Consider the following 22,347-nt stretch of genomic DNA (forward strand, 5'->3'; position numbering starts at 1 on the left):
TCCATATACTGAAAGGTCGGTCACTGGTTAGATTCCTGGTCAGGGCACATGCCCAGGTTGTGGCTCATCCCCAGTCAGGGTACATGTGAGAGGCAGTCAATTGATGTTTCTCATATCAATGTTTTTCTCCTTCTCCCTCTCCCTTCCTCTCTCTCTAAAATCAACAAAAACATTAAAAAAATAATCTTTGTTGGTTCAGGGGTAGGATTTATTATAAGCATTAGGTTGTGATTGAGAGCAACCAAGCATTTCTTAGCTCTTTCCATTGCTTTGGGTTAGGAGCTGATTTTTGCCCTTGGCGCCACTGGGAACACCTTTATAAAAATTTAAAGGACTATATGATTGTTGTTGGTACAAATTAGATCCTCTTCATCAAGAGAGGCCAGAACTGAAAGGACCTCAATGCTGAGCTACTTTCCTTGGGATTGTTTTCTGTTGTCTTTGGTGTTTAATTTCTGGAGTCTGACTATTCTGTTGAACTTTCCTCCTTCCAAGGTTCTTTACTTCAGTTTCTTCCTCATCTCTTGCTTTTCCTTTCCCAGGCCTCCTCAGAACAAAGTCCATGTGGTCTTCCTCCTGGATGATTCTCTGAGGGCTAAGAAGGAATTTCTTGAGGGAGATTGTCATTCTGTTGCCTGCTTGGCTCAGAGGTTGAATGCTGGACACTTTCACTACCATAATCAGCTCTGAATTCTAAATTGGAACAATGGAGGTCATCAAGTACTGTTATTTTTCATTTTAGAAACTCTACTTAAAACTCTATACAAAGTGAAAAGCTTTGTGGGTGAGTTTAAAAAAAAATTTTTTTTTTTAAAAATATTTTTAAAATTTTATTTCAGAGGGAGGAAGGGGGAGGTAGAGAGAGATAGAAACATCAATGATGAGAGTCATTGATAGGCTGCCTCCTGCAAGCCCATTGCTGGGGATTGAGCCCACAACCTGGGCATGTGCCCTGACCAGGAATCGAACCCCAATCTCCTGGATCATAGGTTGATGCTCAGCCGCTGAGCCACACTGGCTGGGTGAGAGAGGTTTCTTAAAGATTTGTATGCTATTAGTGGTTTATTTTATTTTATTTTTAATTGACATTTCGAGAGAGGGAGAGAGAGAGAAACATTGATGAGAGAAGAAGCATCATTGAACAGCTGCCTCCTGCACGTCCCCTACTGGGGATCGAGCCCACAACCCAGGCATGTGCCCTGACCTGGAACTGAACTGTGACCTCTTGGTTCCTGGGTTGACGCTCAACCGCTGAGCCATGCTGGCCGGGCAAAGATTTGTATGCAGTTAGGTGGCCATTTTACTAAGGGTGAGCTACAAAGCCAGTATTAATAATAATATGTTATTTTCATTAGAGGGAGAGGAAAGGAGAGATCAGAAGCAAGCAGCAAGATCTTTCATTTTTAGGTAGAATCAGTTTAGATCTCACCATTGCTGATTTAGTACCTGAACGACCAACTTCTGAACAGCAGGCAGGTCCCAGCCCAGCAGCTATTACAGTGCACCTGGATGTTTTCCCAGTGCTGGTCTTTAAATAATAATGGCTAATATTTATTGGGTGCTTACTGTGTGCCAGGCATTGTTCTATGCAAAGTGGGATCATTGATTACAAACAGGAAGAACGAGTGGAGCAGGAGCCTCGTTGCCTCATGGCCCTTTCCTTTCCTCATCAAAGAGAATTTTATCTTTACCATTTCCTCCCCTGACTGAAAACCAGTCACGGTACCACCTAGGCCTAGGCTCTCTCTCCCTCTGGCTCAGTTAAAGATGAATTGAGTAGTAAAAATGCAAACAAAATAATGTGAAAGGTACAAGAAGGAAAAATGAAGCATGTTTTTAGTTTGCAAGGCATTTTCTCACGTATCTATTTATTTTATTAGCAACCACTACCCAGTCAAGGGAGGCAAAGATGGTTATATCCCCACTTTATACACACACACACACACACACACAAATGCAGTCAGTGCGTGTTAAATGATTAGCCAGGGCTCTCAGAAAAACCAGCCTATGGGCCTGGCCTGTGTGGCTCAGGTGGTTTGAGTGTTGTCCCTATGCACTAAAAGGTCACGGGCTCAGTTCCTGGTCAGGGCACATACCCAGGTTGCAGGTTCCATCCCTAGTCGGGGCATGTCTGGGAGGCAACTGATCCATGTATCTCTCTCACACTGATGTTTCTTTCTCTCTCCCTCTCCTTTCCTCCCTTCTTCCTTCCTTCCTTTAAAATCAGTTAAAAAAAGGAGGGCAGAGGACCCAGCATAGAGCTTTGAGCTTCTCCTCCCGGAATTCGTTGCACTAGACTCAAATGCATATGCCCAACACAAGAACAGGTGTGTTTAGTGCCCCAGGATACCAAGTGCCAAAATAATATCCCAGATACTTATAGGGAGTGTTTCATTTTCTTCCCAAATGAATAGTTCATTTATATATATTATGTACATCATTTAGTGGGCACTTAATCATTATGAGTAATGAGACATTTAATTCTGTACCTGAAGGCTCCCATGTGCCCCTTTTCAGGTGCCTGTTCTTACACATACTGGATAACAGTTGTTGTTTTGTGGGCTAACAGATTCATAACAGAGTAGATTTCCAGGGTAGAAAATCCCTAGACCTACTCTTCTACAACCCCTAGGGATACTGAGGGGATGTTTGAGAAGGTGAATGGCTCTTGTGGCAGGCCACTGACCTTACCTGATTCCTTGTTGGTAGAAGTTTATGGAGCTTTTGTTTTGTTTCTCCTGCTGGCCAACTTAGCAGCTTGGAACCAGGCTGGCTGAGTGACATCAGTCTAAAATGGGCTGTTCCATGTAACTTCTTGTTTCTCTCAGTTGTCTGGTGAGTAAGTCAGTGAGCCCATTACCAAGGTGGTTGAATGCTGCTGTGTGTTAAGCCCTATAGAGGATATAGGGTGGAGAAAAGTGATTAAAATACCAAGCAAAGTGACTGGCATTCATTCATTCAATAGCTGGATATTGAACTCCTCCTCTGTGCCATGTTGTGTTCCAAGTGCTAGAGGTGTAAAGAGAAAATAGAGTCCTCCCCTCATGGATATAGTAAAGGGCACTGTCACTGCAGTGGGCATTCAGAAAATTATTAGTATGATCATTAATGTTACGGCTCCTAACTATGTAACAATAGTGATGTTATTAGTAAAATAATGAGTGGTTTGCCATCTTGAGTTTGTGGGAAATGAGGGCTTATATTATCACATCCAGTGGCCTGTTTACATTTCTCTAACTGCTCTTTTTCAAATCAGCATATTCTTGAGTATCGTTTTCGCTCTTATGGCTAGATGATACTTGCTGTAAAGGTTCATCACTCCTTTAGCTGGAGTAATACATTACCTGTTTGGATTAGGAGCTTTGTTCTTGGGGTTCTGTGTTATAAAAGTAGGGGCCCCTTTTTGGAGCTCCAGTCTGATATTTCACTGGCACCAGGTCTCTTCCTTACCGGCCTTACTTTAAAATAAATAAATAAAAATATATTATTATTATTTTAGAGAGAAGGGAAGGGGAGAGAGGGAGAGAGAGAAACATGGATGTATGAGAGAAACATTAAACATTTATCATTTGCCTCCTGCACGTCCCTTACTGGGGATCAGGCCCACAACTTGGGCGTGTGCTCTGACTAGGAATCGAACCGGCGACTTTTTGGTACATGGGACGATGCTCAACCAACTGAGCCACACGGGCCAGGGTGCAGCCTTACTTTTTATAAGGACTACAGTGTTCTTTAAACTGTAAACAGGAATTACGGATGGATGAAGTTTGACCAATAAGTTTTTTTAAAAAATAACAGCTTTATTGATATGTAATTTACATATCATATATTTCACCCTTTTAATATAATTCAGTATATTCATAAAGTCCTGCAACCCTTATCACTATCAAATTCCAGAACATTTTCATCACCCCAAATAGAAACCCTGTGCTCATTAGGAGCAACTCCCTAGTCCCTTCTTCTCCCAGCCTCTGGCAACCGCTATTATTTCTGTCTCTATGAAGTTGCCTGTTGTGGACATCATATAAATGAAATCATAGAATATGTAGTGTTTTGTGTCTGGCTTCTTTAACTTAGCATAATGTTTTCAAAGTTTATCCATGTTGTAGCATAAATTAGTACTTTATTCCTTTTTATGGTTGAATAATATTCCATTGTGGATATACCACATTTTGTTTATCCAGTCATCAGTTGATAGACTTATGGTTGTTTCCACTTTTAGTTATTATGAATAATGCTGTGAACATTCATATTTAGGTTTCATATTGACATGTTTTCAGTTTTCTTGGGCATATACCTAGGAGTGGAATTGCTGAGATATATAACTTGGTTTAACTTTTTGAGAGAGTCCTATACTGTTTTCCAGTGTCTGTGCCATTTTATATTCCTACCTGCAGTGTATGAGCATTGCAGTTTCTCCACATCCTCACCAATACTTCTTATTGTCTTTTTGATCATAGCCATCCTAGTGGGTGTGAAGTGATATTTCATTTTGGGTTTGACTTGCATTTTCCAGTGACTAATGATGTTGAGCATGTTTTCATGTGCTTATCAGTTATTTGTATATCTTCGGAGAAAGGTGTATTCAGAATTTTTTGCTTAATATCTATTTTAATTAGGTTATTTTAAAAAGTTTACTTTTTTTGTGTTGAGTTCTTTATGTACCCTGGACACTAGTCCCTTATCAAATATGTGATTTACAAATATATTTTCTCCCATTCTTTGAGTTGTCTTTTTTTTCACTATCTTGATGATATCCTTTGTAGAATGAAAGTTTTCAATTTTTTAAAAAAAATATGTCTTTATTGATTTCAGAGAGAGGAAAGGAGAGGGAGAGAGAGAAATAGAAGCATCAGTGATGAGAGAGTCATTGATCAACTGCCTCCTGCATGCCCCCGACTGGGGATCAATCCCACAACCTGGGCATGTGCCCTGACCGGGAATCGAACCCCGATTGCCTGGATCCTAGGTCGATGCTCAACCGCTGAGCCATGCCCGGCTGGGCGAAAGTTTTTAATTTTGATAAAAGTCCATTTATCTATTTTTTCTTTTGTTGTATTGCTCTTGTCATAGCTAAGAAACCATTGCCTAATCCAAGGTCATAAAGATTTGTTCCTATGCCATCTGAGAATTTCATAATTTTAGCTCTTTTATGACCACTAAGTTCTGATACTGACTGAGGCTTTAAAAATTCCTATTATCTGTTTGCTGAGGGTAAGGACTGGGTGGAGGCTGTTATACATACTGGGGCTTTTTTTCCTTGACACCTTGACAAGTCAATCAAGGACCTTGACTCTGGGAAGCATTTATTCTTCTTGCACATGTTCTTAGCTCTTTTGCCATTTCTTTCTTTCAGTATCTTTTTTTTTTTTTTTTTAAGGTAACGAATGAAGAGGATTTTATTAGGAAATTGGACTGCAAACCTGATCAGCATCTGAAGGTTGTTTCCATTTTTGGAAATACTGGTGATGGGAAGTCTCATACCCTCAATCACACTTTCTTTTATGGCCGTGAAGTCTTCAAAACCTCCCCTGCCCAGGAGTCCTGCACAGTGGGAGTGTGGGCAGCGTATGATCCAGTCCACAAAGTAGCAGTGATAGACACAGAAGGGCTCTTGGGGGCTACGGTGAATATAAGCCAGAGAACACGGCTGCTGCTTAAGGTCCTAGCCATCTCAGACCTCGTCATTTACCGAACTCATGCAGATCGGCTGCATAATGACCTCTTCAAGTTCCTTGGGGACGCCTCAGAAGCTTATCTGAAGCACTTCACCAAGGAGCTCAAGGCTACCACTGCCCGCTGTGGCCTAGATGTGCCCTTGTCCACCCTGGGCCCTGCTGTTATCATTTTCCATGAGACTGTGCACACTCAACTACTGGGCTCTGGTGAGTAGATGGGGTACTGTGTCACAGATTGACCTTTCTCAGGACAAGGAGGCAGCCATTGGGCTGTGATAGCAACTTAGTGGTGGTGGATTGCCCAGAAGAACTTTTCCATGGGCAAGACATAAGGAAGTGTTTCCAGAAGAATGGAACAAATCAATCATGTCAGAATCTGCTTATGGTCAGGATGAGGGTCAAGAATTATTGACTGGCTTTGGCAAAATGGAGGTCCTTGGTGATCGGCAGAAGACCTGTTTCCCAGGAATGGTGGCATGAAAGCCTAACCAGAGTGGGATCGAGAGAGTATAGGAGGAGAATGAAGGTAGCGAGTATATTCAGCTCTTTCAAAGAGTTCTATAAAGGAAAGCAGATGAATGAAATAACTGGAGGCAGCTGTGGGAACTAGAGGAATTTTCCTTTTAAAAGTTAAGATGTGAGAGATTGTAGATAATTGTGTACTGATGAGAATAATTCACTGGAAAGTAGATGTAAGAGACAGTAGGGATGTTGCATCCACAGTGGAAGAGTTGGCATTAGTTAGGAGCATGGACAATTCATCTGTAACAACAGGAGAGAAGGTAGAGTGTATGGACACAGTTGCAAGTAAGTAAGTAGGGGTGTGTGTGTGTGTAAGTTGTCTTATGGTTTCTGTTTCCTTAGAGAAATAGGAAGCAAGATCATCACCTGAGAGGGAGAATGAGGGAGCAGGTGCAACAACAGTAATTGGACGCAGGTGGGAATAGTAGTGTTGGCCCTGAAACCAGTTACACCATTTACCTGTTCGTTCAGTCAACAAAGTTTATTAAGTGCACAATGTCATATGCTGAGCACTGGCGCACTGAGCTGAAAAGAAACACAATTCCTATCCTTGAATAAATGACAGTCTAGTTGGAGAGACCACACGTGTTCTGTTCCATAGTAGATATAGGTACTGGAGCTGTGGGAGTGTGGAAGAGGGCACTTTGTACCTCCTAATGGGATCTAGGGAAGAGGAGGTGACATCTGAACTCTAGAGACTTGGCTAAATAGCAGAGGGGAGCAGGAATGCTTTAAGAAGAGCAAATCCCTAGTGGTTTGAAGGAGCACGTTGTGTCCAGGGAACTGCGGGTAGTTCTGGGTAGTTCTACTGTAGCTTCCTAACTTCCATTCTAGCCCCCTTCAATGTGTCCTTCACACAGCATCCAGAGTGACCTTTTTAAAAGCTTAGTTTATAATTTAGATCATGTCATACTCCTGCTTCCAGCCTTTCAGTGGCTTTACACTACTTCAAAATAAAATCTCAACTCTGAATTATGGTGTCCTCACTCTAACTCATACCTTGTCTCTGAACTTCCCTAGTTATCCTCCTTCATTCTCTCCACTCACCCAGTAAATGCCCTCCTCTCTTCATGCGTGTGTGTGCGTACATGCACATGACATACGTGTATACTCTCTCCAGTAGTCATATGAGGCTTTCTCTGTTCACACCTTTGCAGATGTTACTCTTCCCCCAGCCAGCCATACTTTTTCCAGATTCAACTAAACTCTCATCCCCTTGGAGCCTTGCCTGACTGTCCCCTGTGAAGTTTTTCTTCCTGCATCCTAGTGGTTATACTCTTAATGCGTCGCCCTGGCCATTTGCATCAGGGCACTTGTTGCTCTCTGAAATCACGCTGTACATTTGCTTACTTGATTTCGATCTTTGCCCATTAGAACAGGAGCCCCACCAAGGCAGGAACCTTGCTATCTATTCAAGGCCCTATCTGAAGAGCCTGGCCGAGCTCTCGGTACATAGGCTCTCACCAGATGTTTGCTCAGTGAATAAATGAAGAGTCTCAGTGTGTCGGAAGCATAGATTGGATGGGAGGGAATGGTGGAGATATACTTGGGAATTAGATCCTGGATGGCTTTGACTCAGTTCTTAAGTATGACAGGATTTTAAGCAGGGAGTTATATGGTCAGATCTATGTTTCCAAAGCTCCTCCTGCAGCCTGTTGCAGGATGAACTGGAGAGGCACGCCTACAAGAGGCAGGGAGACCAGTGGAAGGTTTTCACTGTTCTGCGTGAGAAAGTGATGGGGGCTGAGCCAGGGCACTGGCAGTTGGAGGGAAGTGGACAGACAGGGGCCATATTAAAGAGTTAGAATATGAAGGACTTGGATTTAGTGGGAAGATGAGGAATCAGATGTTCCAGAATGGAAGAAGAAGCTCAGAGCAAGTGATCTCAAGGTAAGAAGAGGAGGTTGGAAATGCTGACTTTAGAATGCCTTTTGGAATCAGCATTTTTATGCCACTTTGGATCTTTACAGCATGGGTGAGGGATAGGTTTACTTTCCACTTGAGGATTTTGCAATAATCAGCCCTTAAAAATAACTGTTTTTTTTTGTTTTTTTGTTTTTTTGCTTTGTGCCACACACTGTGCTAGGTGGTCTTTTTAAAAAATAAATGCTAACTTACTGTGTTTTTGTTATTCAGCCAGGTCAATAGCAGTCCCATTTTACAGATGAAGAAACTGAACCCAGAGAGCTTAAGTTATGTAACTAAGGAGGTTCCAGCTAGTAAGTTGCAAAATTGGGATTCAAAACAAGTTTTCTAACTTCTGAATCCAGAGCTATTTCTGGAATACCATTGTTGCTCCTTGAAACCTTGAGATGGAACCAAGGCAGCCAGAGTTTGTACAGGGTAGAAGAAGAGGTGCCAGAAGTGTGGGCAAATTAATCATTAGATTTTCCTCCACCTCAGGCTTTCTGATTTTGTTTGATCCTGTTCCTTTCCTCAATAGAGGATTTCTAGGTGGGAGTTAGTAAGCAAATGAATTACCTGTGCTTTACAAATGAGCAGAACCAAGCCCCCATAACGGTTTGGGAGCAGTGATTATATGTCCAGGGACAAGATATGAGATGAGGTTGCAGGAAGTGAAATTGGTCAGGCTGCGCTGACCCCCTTCGTGTACCACCTGCTCCTTCCTTCAAAAGTGACTACCACAGGAAGAGTTCAGGATGAGATGGGTGTAAGGATTAACTGCAAAAGTTTGACTACTTCTCTTTAGTGACTTTTAAATTTGAGCTAAAACCATATCTCCAGTATTAATAGGAATGAGTGAGTTGTTAAAAATGAAAGGAAATTAAAACGTCCTTGCAACTTTTACCTCTGAAATATTTCTTGAATCCATTTGTATACCACTTCCAAATGTCTAGATAATTGTTGGAGAAACTCTGGAGAGGCTAGTACCTCATACAGTGGCAGTTTGCTCATAGCTTCACCAGCATAAGACCAGCATTTTCAGAGTAGCTATTTGTTTTAAATGTTCATTGGTAGGTAACCGGTTAAATACATCCATAGGATGAAGAGCATGTAGCTGTTAAAAAGTACTAGGAACTTCTCAGAGTATCATGACAAGGGCAGATACTTAAAGTATGTTATTAAGTGATAAAAACAAGGTGTATATATGTCTTGGTAAGTGTGTAGGGAATAAAAGTCTGAAAGGGTAAATACTGAATTGTAGTTAGTTTGGGGGAGTAGGAGGGAGTTGAGGACATACAATTCTTTTATGTTTTGACATGTTTGCATTTTTTATAATGAGCAGATTTTTTTAAATGTTTTTATTGATTTTAGAGAGAGAGATATTGAATGGTTGCCTCCTGTATGTACCCCGACCAGGGATTGAACCCACAACCTGTGTATGTGCCCTGACTGGGAATCAAACCAGTGGCCTTTTGGTGCATGGTACAATGCTCAACCAACTGAGCCACACTGGCTAGGGCATATTGAGCAGATTAAAAAAAAAGACTTCCTTGAAGCATAATGTACATAGAGAAAAGTGCACATCATATAAAAAGTGTATAATGTGATGAATTTTCACAACCTGAATGTACCCCTGAAATCAGTTCGAGATCATGACACAGTAGCACGCTCTTCATAGAAGCCCTGCTCAGGCTTCCTTCTAGACAAGGGTAACCTGAATTCTAACAGCATGGATTGGTTTTGCCTGCCTATGTATTTTATATATATATGGAGTCAGACTTTTGTAATGAAAGACAGGTGACTTTTTAAAAAAAGAAAGGTCACTTTGCCCTGGCCGGGTGGCTTGGTTCACCATCCTGTACACCAAAAGGCTGAGGGTTCGATCCCCAGTCGAGGCATATATGGGAGGCAACCGATCGATGTTTCTTCCCTCCTGCCCCCTTCCTCTCTCTCTCAAATTATTAAAAACATATCCTCAGGTGAGGATTATAAATAAAGTAATAAAGAAAGGAAGAAAGAAAAAGGTCATGGCTCATGTACCTATATCTGCTTGTCCAGATCACCCATCAGAGGTGCCAGAGAAGCTCATCCAGGACCGGTTCCGGAAGCTGGGCCGCTTCCCTGAAGCCTTCAGTTCCATTCACTACAAGGGAACTAGGACTTACAACCCTCCCACAGACTTCTCTGGGCTTCGGCGTGCTTTGGAGCAGCAGCTGGAGAACAACACCACCCGTTCTCCCCGGCACCCAGGCGTCATCTTCAAGGCCTTGAAGGTCAGTTGGCTCCCTCCTCGAGTGCTTCTCACTAGAGTACCAGTGGGTGGGGAGAACACTCAGCTGTCCAGCTTTTGTTGGTGCTGGTGATTGGAAACCTGGGCTGGAAAGAGAGGTTCTAAGAAAAGGAAGTGCATGAGTGGAGTTTATACCTGTCGAATGACCTCATCTATTAGGAGCATGAGTGCAGAGGAATCTTGGGTGATGGTTAAAAAGTGACAGGTCCTTATATCAGAGAAGAACTAGGCTTTTCGGAAATATGAAAAAGCATTAATTTATGGGTAGTGGGGCCCAGCTCTTGTGAGCTGACCTCGTGTTGAGGCTCAGTTATCTGGACAGCCTTTGTGTTTTTCTTTATATGGACTCACCTCGTTGTGTGTGTTTTGTATTTTTTTAACCTAAATTAATTTATTCAAGAAGGCAGCACTTTGTAATCACTTATAAATGGAAAACTAGTATCACAGGTAGAAATTTGACCAAGACCAAAAACAAAAACCTATACGTTAACAATAATTGCTGTTTACAAGGTACCAAAATTTAGAGGATTCGTTCATTTACTCCTTAAACCAACTCTGAGCTAAGTACTGTTACCATCCTTATGTTGTAGACAAGGAAACTAGGGCACAGAGAGATGAAAGAATCGGTTACACATAGTTTCTAAGTGGCAGCAGGCACAAACCCTGGCCATTTTACTCTAGAGCTCCTTCTCCTGCCTCTCAACAAATAAAATACCATATTACTTCCTTGCTAGAGACTATTGCTCATTAAAAGTTCTGAGACTGGGGCTTGCTTTTTTTTTTTTGAAAGGGAGATTAGCAAGTGTTTGGAGATGATAAAGATATATTGTTACCTAAGTGAGACTTTCCCCTTAACAGAATCTGACATTTTGAAAAAGGTTGGAAGGGGAGTAATTTCTACTGTGGAATTTGATATTATTCAGTGTAACAACTATACTCATGTCCTCTGTCAACTAAAATTCATCTTGTGTACATCATTGATGTGAGGACCACTTTTGGGGAAATCTTTCTAAGCGTTGTACCTTTTTCCCTTATAATCAGGCAAATTGTTTTTCTTATGTATTCCAGCAGTGGTATCAATGTATTATTTCGATAATATAGTAAAATCCTTTTATAAAGCACCTTGCTGTTCCACAGTTTCCCCTGTCCTGATGGATGGTGGTTGCTTTTTTGTAAAAGACCTTGCCCCCTGGGTGGGCTGCTAATCCTTCAATCATAACGGGTGCTATGTAACCCCTCTGGGGCCCTCCAGGAATAATCTGTTGCCACTTCTTTATCATACGGCATCTAAGGCCTCAAAGGAATCTATGTAAGTGTAGAACACGACATATCAGCTCACTCCTACAGTGGTATAGCTACTCCACCATTCCTACATTATTATAGCAATGAGCAGCAAAGAAATCGCTGGAACAGTGGCAGTGATCGGGAACAGATGGGATAATTGAAAACTATGACTTCATTCTTCAATGATCCATTTAAATTGCATTTGTCTAAATTCAATATCCTCTGGCTTATACTAGGAATACATGCTAAGTGCAGAAAATATTGGTTGCATAGTAGAGTATAATAATGGAAACGAAGACTACTCATAATCCCTCCATCTAGGAATAGCCACTGTTAACATTTTACTTGTGCCCTTACAGTATGTCTTCTGTGCACCTAAAAAAATCTATAGCTTTTCATGTTATAGATGTAAATTTGTAATCCATTCTCCACATAACATCATAAACATTTTCCTATTTTATTATAGGGTTTTTATAAGTAGTTTTGACACAATATTTCATTGTCTAGATATACCAAAATAACAATTGTTGGACAAAATATTGTTAGGAAATTTTTGATTATAATTAATAGCACAGCTAAATCATAAGTGTTCCTTCTATATTTGGAATTACTTTTCTGGGTGCTATTATGTTGAAGTAGAAGATTGTGTCAAAAGGATAATGCATACATATATATATACAGGGGTGGGCAAACGTGAAACACAGTTTATTCTTGTATTATTGTAATCATAACTTGCATGTCTTTTTCCATATGATAACTGTAAACCTACTTTTACCTACCCTTATATATAAACAGTGAATATATATCGTATTTCTATCATCTCATATAGTTGGATATGGAATCTAATTTTAAGTATTTTTGCTTATTTGGTGTCTTCTATTTTGCTTATTTTTGGTATTTCAAGGATTTTACTTCATTCAACACAGTGTTTTATCTTCACTGTGTACTTCATTATTTTTCCATTTTGTATAATGAATTAATGAAAGATCCCGGTGAATATTGCTTACTTTTTGTGGTTTGCTTTGTGCACACCTCTGTGTTACTATGGCTGCAGGCTAAGGACAGAAGTACTGGAAAGGAGCAGGACCTTTGGGGCAGTGCTGTAGTGTGGAATCCGGAGAGAGAACAGGGAAGTAGTGGTGGGATATGAGGATGCCTTGAGGGTTAGGGGATAGAGACTGGGACTGGGACGGATAGGAAGGAAGGGACAGAAGTGAGTTTGGCCTAAAGGTAGGCAGGCCCTGGTTTACACAGGAAAAAACTGGGCATATGCTGATTTGCTTACTCCACTGAGTTTAAAAGGCCTGCAGTGGGGCACAATGTAAACAACTAGTGAATCTAGGCAGATTGTATATGGGAGTTCCTTGTATTATTCTTGCAACTTTTCTACAAGTTTGAAGTTGTACATCAAAGTGAAAAGTCACCCTCCAAAAAAGGTTTGTGGTTTTTGCATAGTGGTTTCTATAAGCTGAATGTTTGTGTCTTCCCAAAATTCCTATGTTGAAACCCTAATGCTCAGTGTGTTTGGTGTTAGGGGGGACTTTAGGAGGTGATTGGGTCCTGAGAATGGAGTCCTCATGAATGAAGGTAATGAAAGAAGCCCCAGAGAGGACATAGTGAGAAGACACCATTTATGAACCAGAAAGCAGGTTCTCACCAGAACATGACCATACTGGTGCCCAGACCTTGGACTTCCAGCCTCCAGAACTATTAGAAATAAATTCCTATTAGGCTACCCAATCTGCTGTATTTTGTGTAGCAGCCCGAATGGACTAAGACTGGTTAAAAGCTTGAGCTCTGGAGTCAGACTTGGGTCAGAATCCCAGTTCTGCCATTACCAGCTGCTTAGTCTTGGGAAATGAATTAATTTTTGTTTGTTCATTCATTCATTCATTCAACAAATAAATGAGTGCATTATGTGCCAGGTAGAGTTTGAGGTGCTGGATGGAAATAGAGTGCAGAACAAGATAGACAACAGTCTTTGCCCTTACAGCACTTCCTCAAACATTTTCTCTCCTCTGTCCGAGAGGGGCAATAATAGAATATTCCTAATGACATCGAAGTGGGGATTAAATGAGAACAATATACTTTAAGAAGGAAAGTACTTGGTATATGGTAAATGTTCAGTAAGTATTAACTATTGTGTATAATATTAAGAAAAAACTGAAAAATTATTATATTTGAATAATTCATGAAATGCATACTTCTAATTAGAATTTGAGATTAAAGTGTACTTAGATGTACTTGCTAATGGCCTTGTAACGGCTCAAAGGTAGTCAAAGATGAAGATCACACTGAAGAATTGCAAACATTCTCAAAAGAGGAGAATCTATACTTTGTTATACAAAGGGCTGTAAATCTGATCAATATGGGTTTTGACTTCGAGGGCAATGGCTGGGTTAATGTTTAAATAAGACCATCAGGGACACTGAGTGCTGTAAGCAGTAATTAGTGTTCAGGAATTTTACCCTTAGGAGTCTTGGATGGCCTACTGCAGGCCAGTTGGTTAGGCACTTTTAAGAAAGGTAGTTATACTGTATTCCTATGAGGCGATATGAATCACGAAGTTTTCTGTGATTAAAATGAGCGTGGTCAGCTGGAGTTCTGATGATTTTTGATAGGTGGTGTCCTCAGAGTTTCACCTGGACCCTACCCTGTATTTTCTATTCTCTGAGGTAGGGGATATGCTGTACTGAGATGTGATACCCACTGCTTTTGTCCAGAGCTAGGAGTTATTTGTTTAAGCATGTGTTTTGGGATCTCCCCAGGTAATTGTGGGGCTCTTTTTAAAAAAATTTTATTTATTGATTTTAGAGAGAGAGAGAGAGGGAGAGAGAGAAAGAAACATATTGATTTGTTGTTCCACTTATTTACGCACTCATTGGTTGATTCTTGTATGCACCCTGACAGGGGATTGAATCTGCAGCCTTGGTGGGCGTTTCAGGATGACACTCGAATCAACTGAGCTACCTGGCCAGGGCCAATTGTGGGTTTTTGCAACTTTTCAAATCTCTGAAAAAATTGTTTTTGTCTTTTTTTTTGGTGGTGGTTTTGTTTTAATCCTCTTTGTATTAGAAGTTGTTGATTCTCTGATTGTCACTCGACTAGAAAGCTACCTGTGAGGTCTGTATTAGGCAAACTGACCGACTAGAGTTTTATTGCTGTTAAAATACATTCTACCTGAAGCCTTCATAGTTCATAGCAATGTATAATATAATGGCCATCTATTCTTCTCTGCTTATTTTTACTTTGTTTTAATGTTGTATTTATTTTTACAAGTAGCCCTGAGCCCTTTTTGGAACAAAAGAGTGGGGATGGGCATAAACCAGCTATTTTCAACCAGTGTGCTGTAAAAATTTTTAAAACACGCAATATCTGACTATTTAGTGAGGGGCACTGACCTCTTTTCCCTTAGACTATCAACTAAAAAAAAATGACAACAGCCAACACAATAGCTGTCTGGTGTGAATGAATCAAAATTATACCTATTTTTTTGTCAGATCAGCAAAAAATGTAATGTATTTTGCCTCTAGAAAGGACATTCCCATAAGTTGTATTTGAGTATTTGGTTATTTTAATTGAAGTCATTTTTTTAAATTACAAAAGCAATGTGTGTTCACGGCAGACAATGCAGATAGTACAGAGATGTGTACGGTATGAGTTGAGTCCCTTTCTCACCTCTCCCGCCTCACTCTGTGATGACCATTAATATTTTCTTGTATGCGTCTAGAAGTTTTCAGTGATACACCTGTGCATACATAAGTATATGTGTATATTTTTCTCCCTAAGTATATGGGATGATAAAGAAGTTAAATCCTTTTATCCTTCCCCATAATCTCTTCCTATTCTGCAGGTAACCATTGTAAGTAGTTCCTTGTATATGCTTCTAGAAATTTTCAATGCTATGTAAGTGCATGTATACACACACACACCTACTCACATCTTTTTTTCCTTCATAAATGGGAGCATACAGTTATACTGTTCCAGAATTTGCTTTTTTTCACTGAATTATGCGTCTTGCTTATCTTTCTATATTAGTACATAATACATACCTCATTCTTTTTAATGCCATTAGTATACTTTAAAAAAGTTATTAGCTGCATCTTAGTTATGAGATTCCACCTGATTAATGTAGCACCGTTGGATTCAAAGGGAGCCCAAGTGCTACTTCTCATGGTCATTATTGAACGGAATGTGATTAATGAGAAAGATTGAAGAGTTTGAAGAGAGAGAGAGAGAGAAAGAGAGAGAGAGAGTGTGTGTGGGGGGGAGGGGAGAGTCACTTTCTGCTTTAGTGGCTTGCCCATATATTTCCCAATTAATTCTCTGACCTGACCACTCTTCCTGACACCTTGTGGCCAGGCCCCAGGGCCTCTTTACCAGCTGGGTGGTTTCCCACTTCTGGCCACTAACTCCTTTTCTCAGGTTCCAAGGTAGCAACAGCCCCGATACCTACGAGCAGGGTATACCTTGAGAAAGCAGGTAAATCTTTTTAAAGAAAAGAGTTGCTCAGATCCTTGTTGAGTAAGGGAATTGAATATTAAATTAACTATTGTTGTCTTTATTACAGTTCTTAATAGTTGGAAGAATCATTTTAAAGTTGAATTTGTATAGGTTTTATATAATACCTCTTTTAGCCTCTGATCTCTAAATGTAGGGATTCTGACTTTCCAATTCTATCACATCAGGGTGCATTTATTAAGTATTTATAAAGTTATTCTATTCTATTGGGGGTAGCATCATTGATTGCATAAGAGTCCATTTTAAGTCAGAAAATTCACTGGTAGCCCTTGATGACTGGGGTTAACCTTTCAGGTTCAATAGAAGGAGCCATACTGTTGCCAGGACAACTAAAGTTCAAGATCATCTGGTCTCCAGGCAACCTTTTCCAACTTACCTCAAATGCTTTCCCAACCTTTTTCAGGAGAGTTCCTTCCCTGCCTTTCTCTTACAGCTTTGGGACCTCAGGAGGAGGAGAGCCCAAGATCCCTGGGATGATGTGAGGTTTGGAATTTTTGAAAGACAAAGTATATTGATCAGGTGGTAGTATCTGTGCTGTAAAGGAACAGTCAGGCTATAGAGGAAGGAGGACAGTTTCTCCCTACCCTTGTATCCAAAACATACTAACATCAGATTTTTTAAAAAACAGTTACTGAATATTTCCATACTCTTGATTCATGTTAGTCGTCCTGAAGCTTGTCAAGGTCTGACTCATTACTTCAGTGACTTGCGAGGGCAGTCATGCTGTTTGTGTTTCCCAGCATTTTAGAAGATGGTTGACCAACATACGAAATGCTGAGGCTGGTTAGCCTAGGAGTTCTCTTTCTGATGTCATAAGAGGTTACAATTGCCTTGGCCAACATAAGTCAGCAGGTGATTTGTTTAGGGCAGGCAGTGATGGAATTTCTATGGGCTTCAGATTGTTTCAGGCTGAACTTTGAGATACTTAGAAATGCCTCCATTTTTCTGAAGAACTTTCAGAAAAGTGAACCAGGCCACTTGGGTTTTAGAACAGAAAGAACTTTATGCTGTCACTGTTACTGGGCTGCAATTTTGTATTTACTGGGAAGCGGCATTTCCCCACCCCTGGAATTCAACCCAACTGTTGAACTAATGCTAAATATATTATTTTTCCTAAGACAAACTAGTACTTAGGTTATCCTTTTAGTTACCCAGTTAGAAGAAAAACTCACGGGCTAAAAATGCTTCTCTTTGGTTTTCCCTATACCTCTTTAGTAGCTTCTATGTTTCTTAGTTCTCCCTCTTTTTTAAAATTTTTTAAAATTTCCTCTATCACCTCATTAGATATATAAGCACCTTTTTGCAGCTAAAGACAGCAGGTCCTCAAATAATGTTTTGTTAAACATTTTGTTATAATGTTGAGATGCTGTAGGAACTTAACTCTTGTTTGTATCAATTTGCTTATGGTAAAAGTGGTTTTATTATAGTCATTTCACTTCAAGTCACAGAGCCTATTGAACCTATGACGTTAAGTGAGGACTTAACTGTATTCATACCCCCATATGCAAGCAGCCATGAAGACTATGAGCTATCGTGGAGAGAGGCTCTTACATCTCCTGCATTACCTGGATTAGGTAGTGAGAATATCTAAGGAAGAAAATACAATTCTCAGCCAAAAAACCCCCCCAAAAACACAGTAAAAATGGTATTAATAATGTCACCTAATGTTTTCTGAGCTCTCAGCTGTGTGAAATGCTCTACGTGGGTATCTTCATTTGATCTTCACAGTGGAACTCATGAACACCCTTATTGGGGAAGGTACTAGAGCATCCCCATTTTATAGATAAGTCACAGAGAGTGCAAAACTGCTAACTACATCTTGAAGTGACTTTGGTGGGCGGTCTCATGTTTAATTTCTGCAAATTTTCCATTTAGTTTCATACCATATCCATGTTTTTGTTTTTGCTTTTTTATTTATTTAAAAAAATATATCTTTATTGATTTCAGAGAGGAAGGGAGAGGGAGAGAGAGAGATAGAAACATCAGTGATGAGAGAGTCATTGGTCGGCTGCCTCCTGCGCGCCCCCCACTGGAGATGGAGCCCGCAACCCGGGCATGTGCCCCCAACCGGGAATCGAACCGCCATCTCCTGGATCTTAGTTCTATGCTCAACTGCTGAGCCACATCCAGCTAGGCTGCTTTTGTTTTTAAATATGTTTTTATTGATTTTAGAGAGGAAGGGAAAAGGAGAGAGAGAAATATTGAGGAGAAAAACATCTACCAGCTGCCTTCTGTATGTCCCCTATTGGTGACTGAGCCTGCAAGCTTGGGCAAGTGCCCTGACTGGGAATTGAACCAGTAACTTCTTGGTGCATGGGATGCCCTTCAACCAACTGAGCCACACTTCCAGACTCATGTTTGTTTTTTTATGTAAAAATAACTTGCTCTCCAGGTCTTTTAGTAAACTGATGCATTAGGAAGATAATACTCTTATTTCCCACCAGCTTGCCCCAGAGAGTTTTGCACACACCTGTGAGAAATACAGCCTTAAGAGTTACAGCAGTTTGGCCAATCAGGGAGTAGTTAACCTAAAATTTGAGAAGGCCTGTGGGCCTGGGATGAAGCCCGGGGCAAAGGCAGAGCCAAGGTGAGGAGGGGAGGGCAGGGGTTGGTGTGTGCGTGGGGAGCTGGTGCTGGGCGCTCCATTCCCGAGGTCCTGGTTGAGTACCTGTTAGGACGTTTGCTAGGAGTTAGAGGTTATGAAGGTAGGAAACTTCTTTCACAAAGTTCATGAAGTAGTCTGGGAAATGAAATACAACAAGCTCATAGCTTTGCATCATTACCTAATTATTCAATACTGGTTTAGGCGTTGAATACAACAGGCCTTCAGAGAAGGCAGTGTGTGTGGTGTGTCTAAAGTGGTTGAGAAGGTTTTGTGGAAGAGGTGAGAACAAAATAAATCCCTGTAGGATGGGGGTCACAAGAAGTAGGAGAGAGGAGGACAGTGTGGGCTAGAGAGTGAGCCTCCTTGCCTTCTTATTTATTCTGATTAATATTCATGTGTATATTTATTTATGTTTTCTCTCAAAATCATAGTGTTTTCCCTAAGTTAGTCTTTACAAAATTACCTCCAAGAAGACAGGACGTACATATATTTGCCAGGTCTTTTTTGGGGGATCTAAGTCAAGCATTGCCACTTTGTTGGCCATTGCTGCCAGATGATGTTTCATGGGCCCTGCATTATCCTTGCAGAAGCTGCATCTGAATGGCCTCAGGGGAGTCGTGAACCCTCACATTGACGCATTCCTTGCCCCTACTCTTGTCTTACACCTGACCTCACAACACTGAGATCATTTGCCTTTGTAAACACCTGAGTTTTCAGCTCATGGTAGTAAGACTTCATTGAAAAAAGGAAAAGGAACTTTAACAAATAAATTCTCATTAAACGAAATTGCTTTCAGATCTTAAGAACCTTAGTTTAAAAGCTAATCTGCCCTTTTTCCAAATCTCATCTTAAAATTTCTATTGGGTTTTTACCAAAGGAAGTAACATCTTTGTCCTGTAGTTTTAGGCTACTTTTCCTTCTCTTTCTGTGATTAGGGCCTGGCTGCCTCTGAATGGGAGACTGAAAGATAGAAGCCTGGAAAGCCCATTTCTATTGAATTTATATAACTTTTCCCGCTGCGTCTGACTAAGGGCCTGGCAGGGGGGAAAAATCAGCCTGAACAATACTTTCAATATAAAGTAATGCACAAAAACAGAGGGTTAGGAAATTCAGTTTGCCTCTGCAAATGCCTTATCTTTCTTTTTGGCATTTGGTTTGGCCCTTTTGCTGTCTTTTAGGCTACTGTAGTTGGTAAAAGGCTGCCAAACACTACAATAATTCTTCCTTGTGTTTTGGCTGATGACATAGTTCTCTTCATTGAGATATTTCTGTGGCCTAGTAAACTCTAAATGTGTGCCTGTGGCTAGATTTGGATGGACGCCCACGAAACTCCTGCTCACTGCTCAGCTCTGCCTCTAACTTAAAGACGATCTGCCCCTCATTTAAAGATGAGCCATCTTCTCAAGTCTTGGTTTTGTGGTCCCAGCTCCACAAGGATGAAGTGGGCATTAGTCAATATCCGTGGTGGTTTTGAATGAAAGACTGAGTATGTGAGGTGTTTATAATCTCCAAGGTAATTAGGAGAGAACAGTGACTTCGCTTACTTCTGACCTCTTGGAAAATGGGCTGGTTTTTTCTGAGGTTTCCTGTGGTGAGGATTGGTACAAGTTGGACCAAGCAGGTCGAAGGTAAGTTCCCTCTTCCTGCTGTGGAGTCTGTAAGAAATAAGCCAGCAGGGAGGGGATCTTAGAAAGGCACATAATGGAAGAGCCAGAGCACAGGGCTCTCTGCTGAGTGCCTTCATGTCACCTTCCCTCCTCACCAGGCACTGAGCGACCGCTTCAGCGGTGAGATCCCTGATGACCAGATGGCGCACAGCTCCTTTTTCCCAGACGAGTACTTCACCTGCTCCTCCTTGTGCCTCAGCTGTGGGTAAGTGAGGCCAGCTGTCTCCCCATCTTGGGAAGAGGCTCAGAATGGTGCTCGCCAGACGTCAGTGTGCATGCAGATCATCTGGTTAAATTACAGATTCTGTTTGACGGATGAGGTGGGGCCTGAGATGATGAGTTCCAAATTCCCAGGTGATCCTGGTGGTCAGGGGACCACACTTTGAGGTTGCAGGGGATTCCAGAACACATGGTTATGAAGAATCCCCTGAAGATTTCAGCCTGGTTTAGATGTGAAATTGACTGGCTTCCGGTTTGGGCAGTTTTTACTGTAGAAAACTTTAGTTTGCCTGTTTTTCCATGTTTCTCCTACCAGGGCTTCCAATCATAGTTATTCCATTTGTTCAAATAATATTTGATAGATAGCCCAGGGTGTGCAAAGCACTGTAGTTCATATCAATCCTAGTTGATTCCTTTCACTGTGCAGGCAAAAGCTTAGAGCATATTAGAATTATCCAGGGAGCTTGCAAAACTATCCAGGCCTGGACCCCCACCTCCCCAGAGGCTGATTTAATGGATCTGGGGTGGGGCGTCAGCATTGGCATATTTAAAAGGCTCCTTTATTCTAATGTGTAGCCTGAGTTGAGGACATTGCATTTGGAGCAGTGTTTCTCAAACTTCAGTCTGTTTATGCATCATTTGTAGATTTTGTTAAAATGCAGAGTCTGGATCAGCAGGTCTGGGTGAGTATCTGCATTTCCAACAAACTCCCGACTGATGCCTGTGATGCTGGTCTGTGGACCACACTTTGTTACAGGGGATCAGAACAGTGATTCTCAGCTGAGCATGCATCAGAAAAACCCGAAGGATACATTCAAATAAATTGTTGGGCCTTGCCTCCACAGTTTGATTTAGTGAGTCTGATGTAGGGCCTGAGAACTTGCATTTCTGGTAAGTTTTCAGGTGATGTTGCTGGTTGGGGACCACACTTTGAGGATCACTGGATAAATTTGAGCTGTTGATGCTATTAAATCTCAGTTTGTTGACTTGTCTGATGAAGCCCAGGGGATTTAAATGCAGAGTGTTACAGTCAGATTGCAGTCTCCATGCCCTATACTCACTCCGTGCCCTTCCATCTCCTCTCCACTATATTGTCCTTACTGACATTTGCCCAACTACAGAAGCAGACCTGGGCCTTTTCTGTTGTGAATAGCCTTTTTGCATTAAACCCTGTAGGCCACCGGCTGGGCACTGAACCACTTGGCTCTGAATTTGTAAAAAGGACTTGGGTGTTGGATTAGACAGTCTGGGGTAGGGAAAACTAGGATTACCTTGGACAGAGGGGTGTTTGTTGCCACTGTGTTTGTCTTCCTTTTTGCTTGCCCCATGAGCCCAGCACGAGGGTCTTAGGCTCTGTTGGATCATCGCTTTTCCATTCTAACTGAGCTTCACCAGTCTTGCCAGGACTTTCCCTTCTATCATAAGGAAACTCTAAAGTCCTGATCTCTGTGTTTGCGTTGTCAGGATGGCAGAGCTTGCTGTTCATTTGGAAGGTTTTCTTGTCTGGCTTTAGCCTGCTCTTAATGCATTGCCAAATGTTGGGGGATGGTTTTTGTTTGGCATCTTGGCAGCCTGTTCGGGTTAAACTTATTTCATGCTGTTTGGATTTTTTACTTTCCTGAGAGCCATTCAGGATTCATCTCTTGTCAAGGTACT

General features: G+C 41.2%; 1 protein-coding gene across 4 annotated transcripts in view; it reads left to right on the forward strand.

Annotated features, from left to right (window-relative positions):
- The window catches only part of ZFYVE1 (zinc finger FYVE-type containing 1), a 51,525-nt gene that overhangs the window by 21,127 nt on the left and 8,051 nt on the right, over positions 1–22,347 (forward strand). For 3 of the 4 annotated variants that reach the window (XM_016208149.2, XM_016208150.2, XM_087819383.1), the window contains 3 exons: positions 5,381–5,885; positions 10,164–10,378; positions 20,571–20,677. In XM_016208149.2, the coding sequence (XP_016063635.1) occupies positions 5,381–5,885; positions 10,164–10,378; positions 20,571–20,677 (827 nt within the window). The remainder of the gene's footprint in view (positions 1–5,380; positions 5,886–10,163; positions 10,379–20,570; positions 20,678–22,347) is intronic. The other variant, XM_016208152.2, reaches the window with a different exon arrangement.

The sequence above is a fragment of the Miniopterus natalensis genome, chromosome 1 (genome assembly GCF_054644295.1).
Source record: "Miniopterus natalensis isolate mMinNat1 chromosome 1, mMinNat1.hap1, whole genome shotgun sequence".
Taxonomy (NCBI): domain Eukaryota; kingdom Metazoa; phylum Chordata; class Mammalia; order Chiroptera; family Miniopteridae; genus Miniopterus; species Miniopterus natalensis.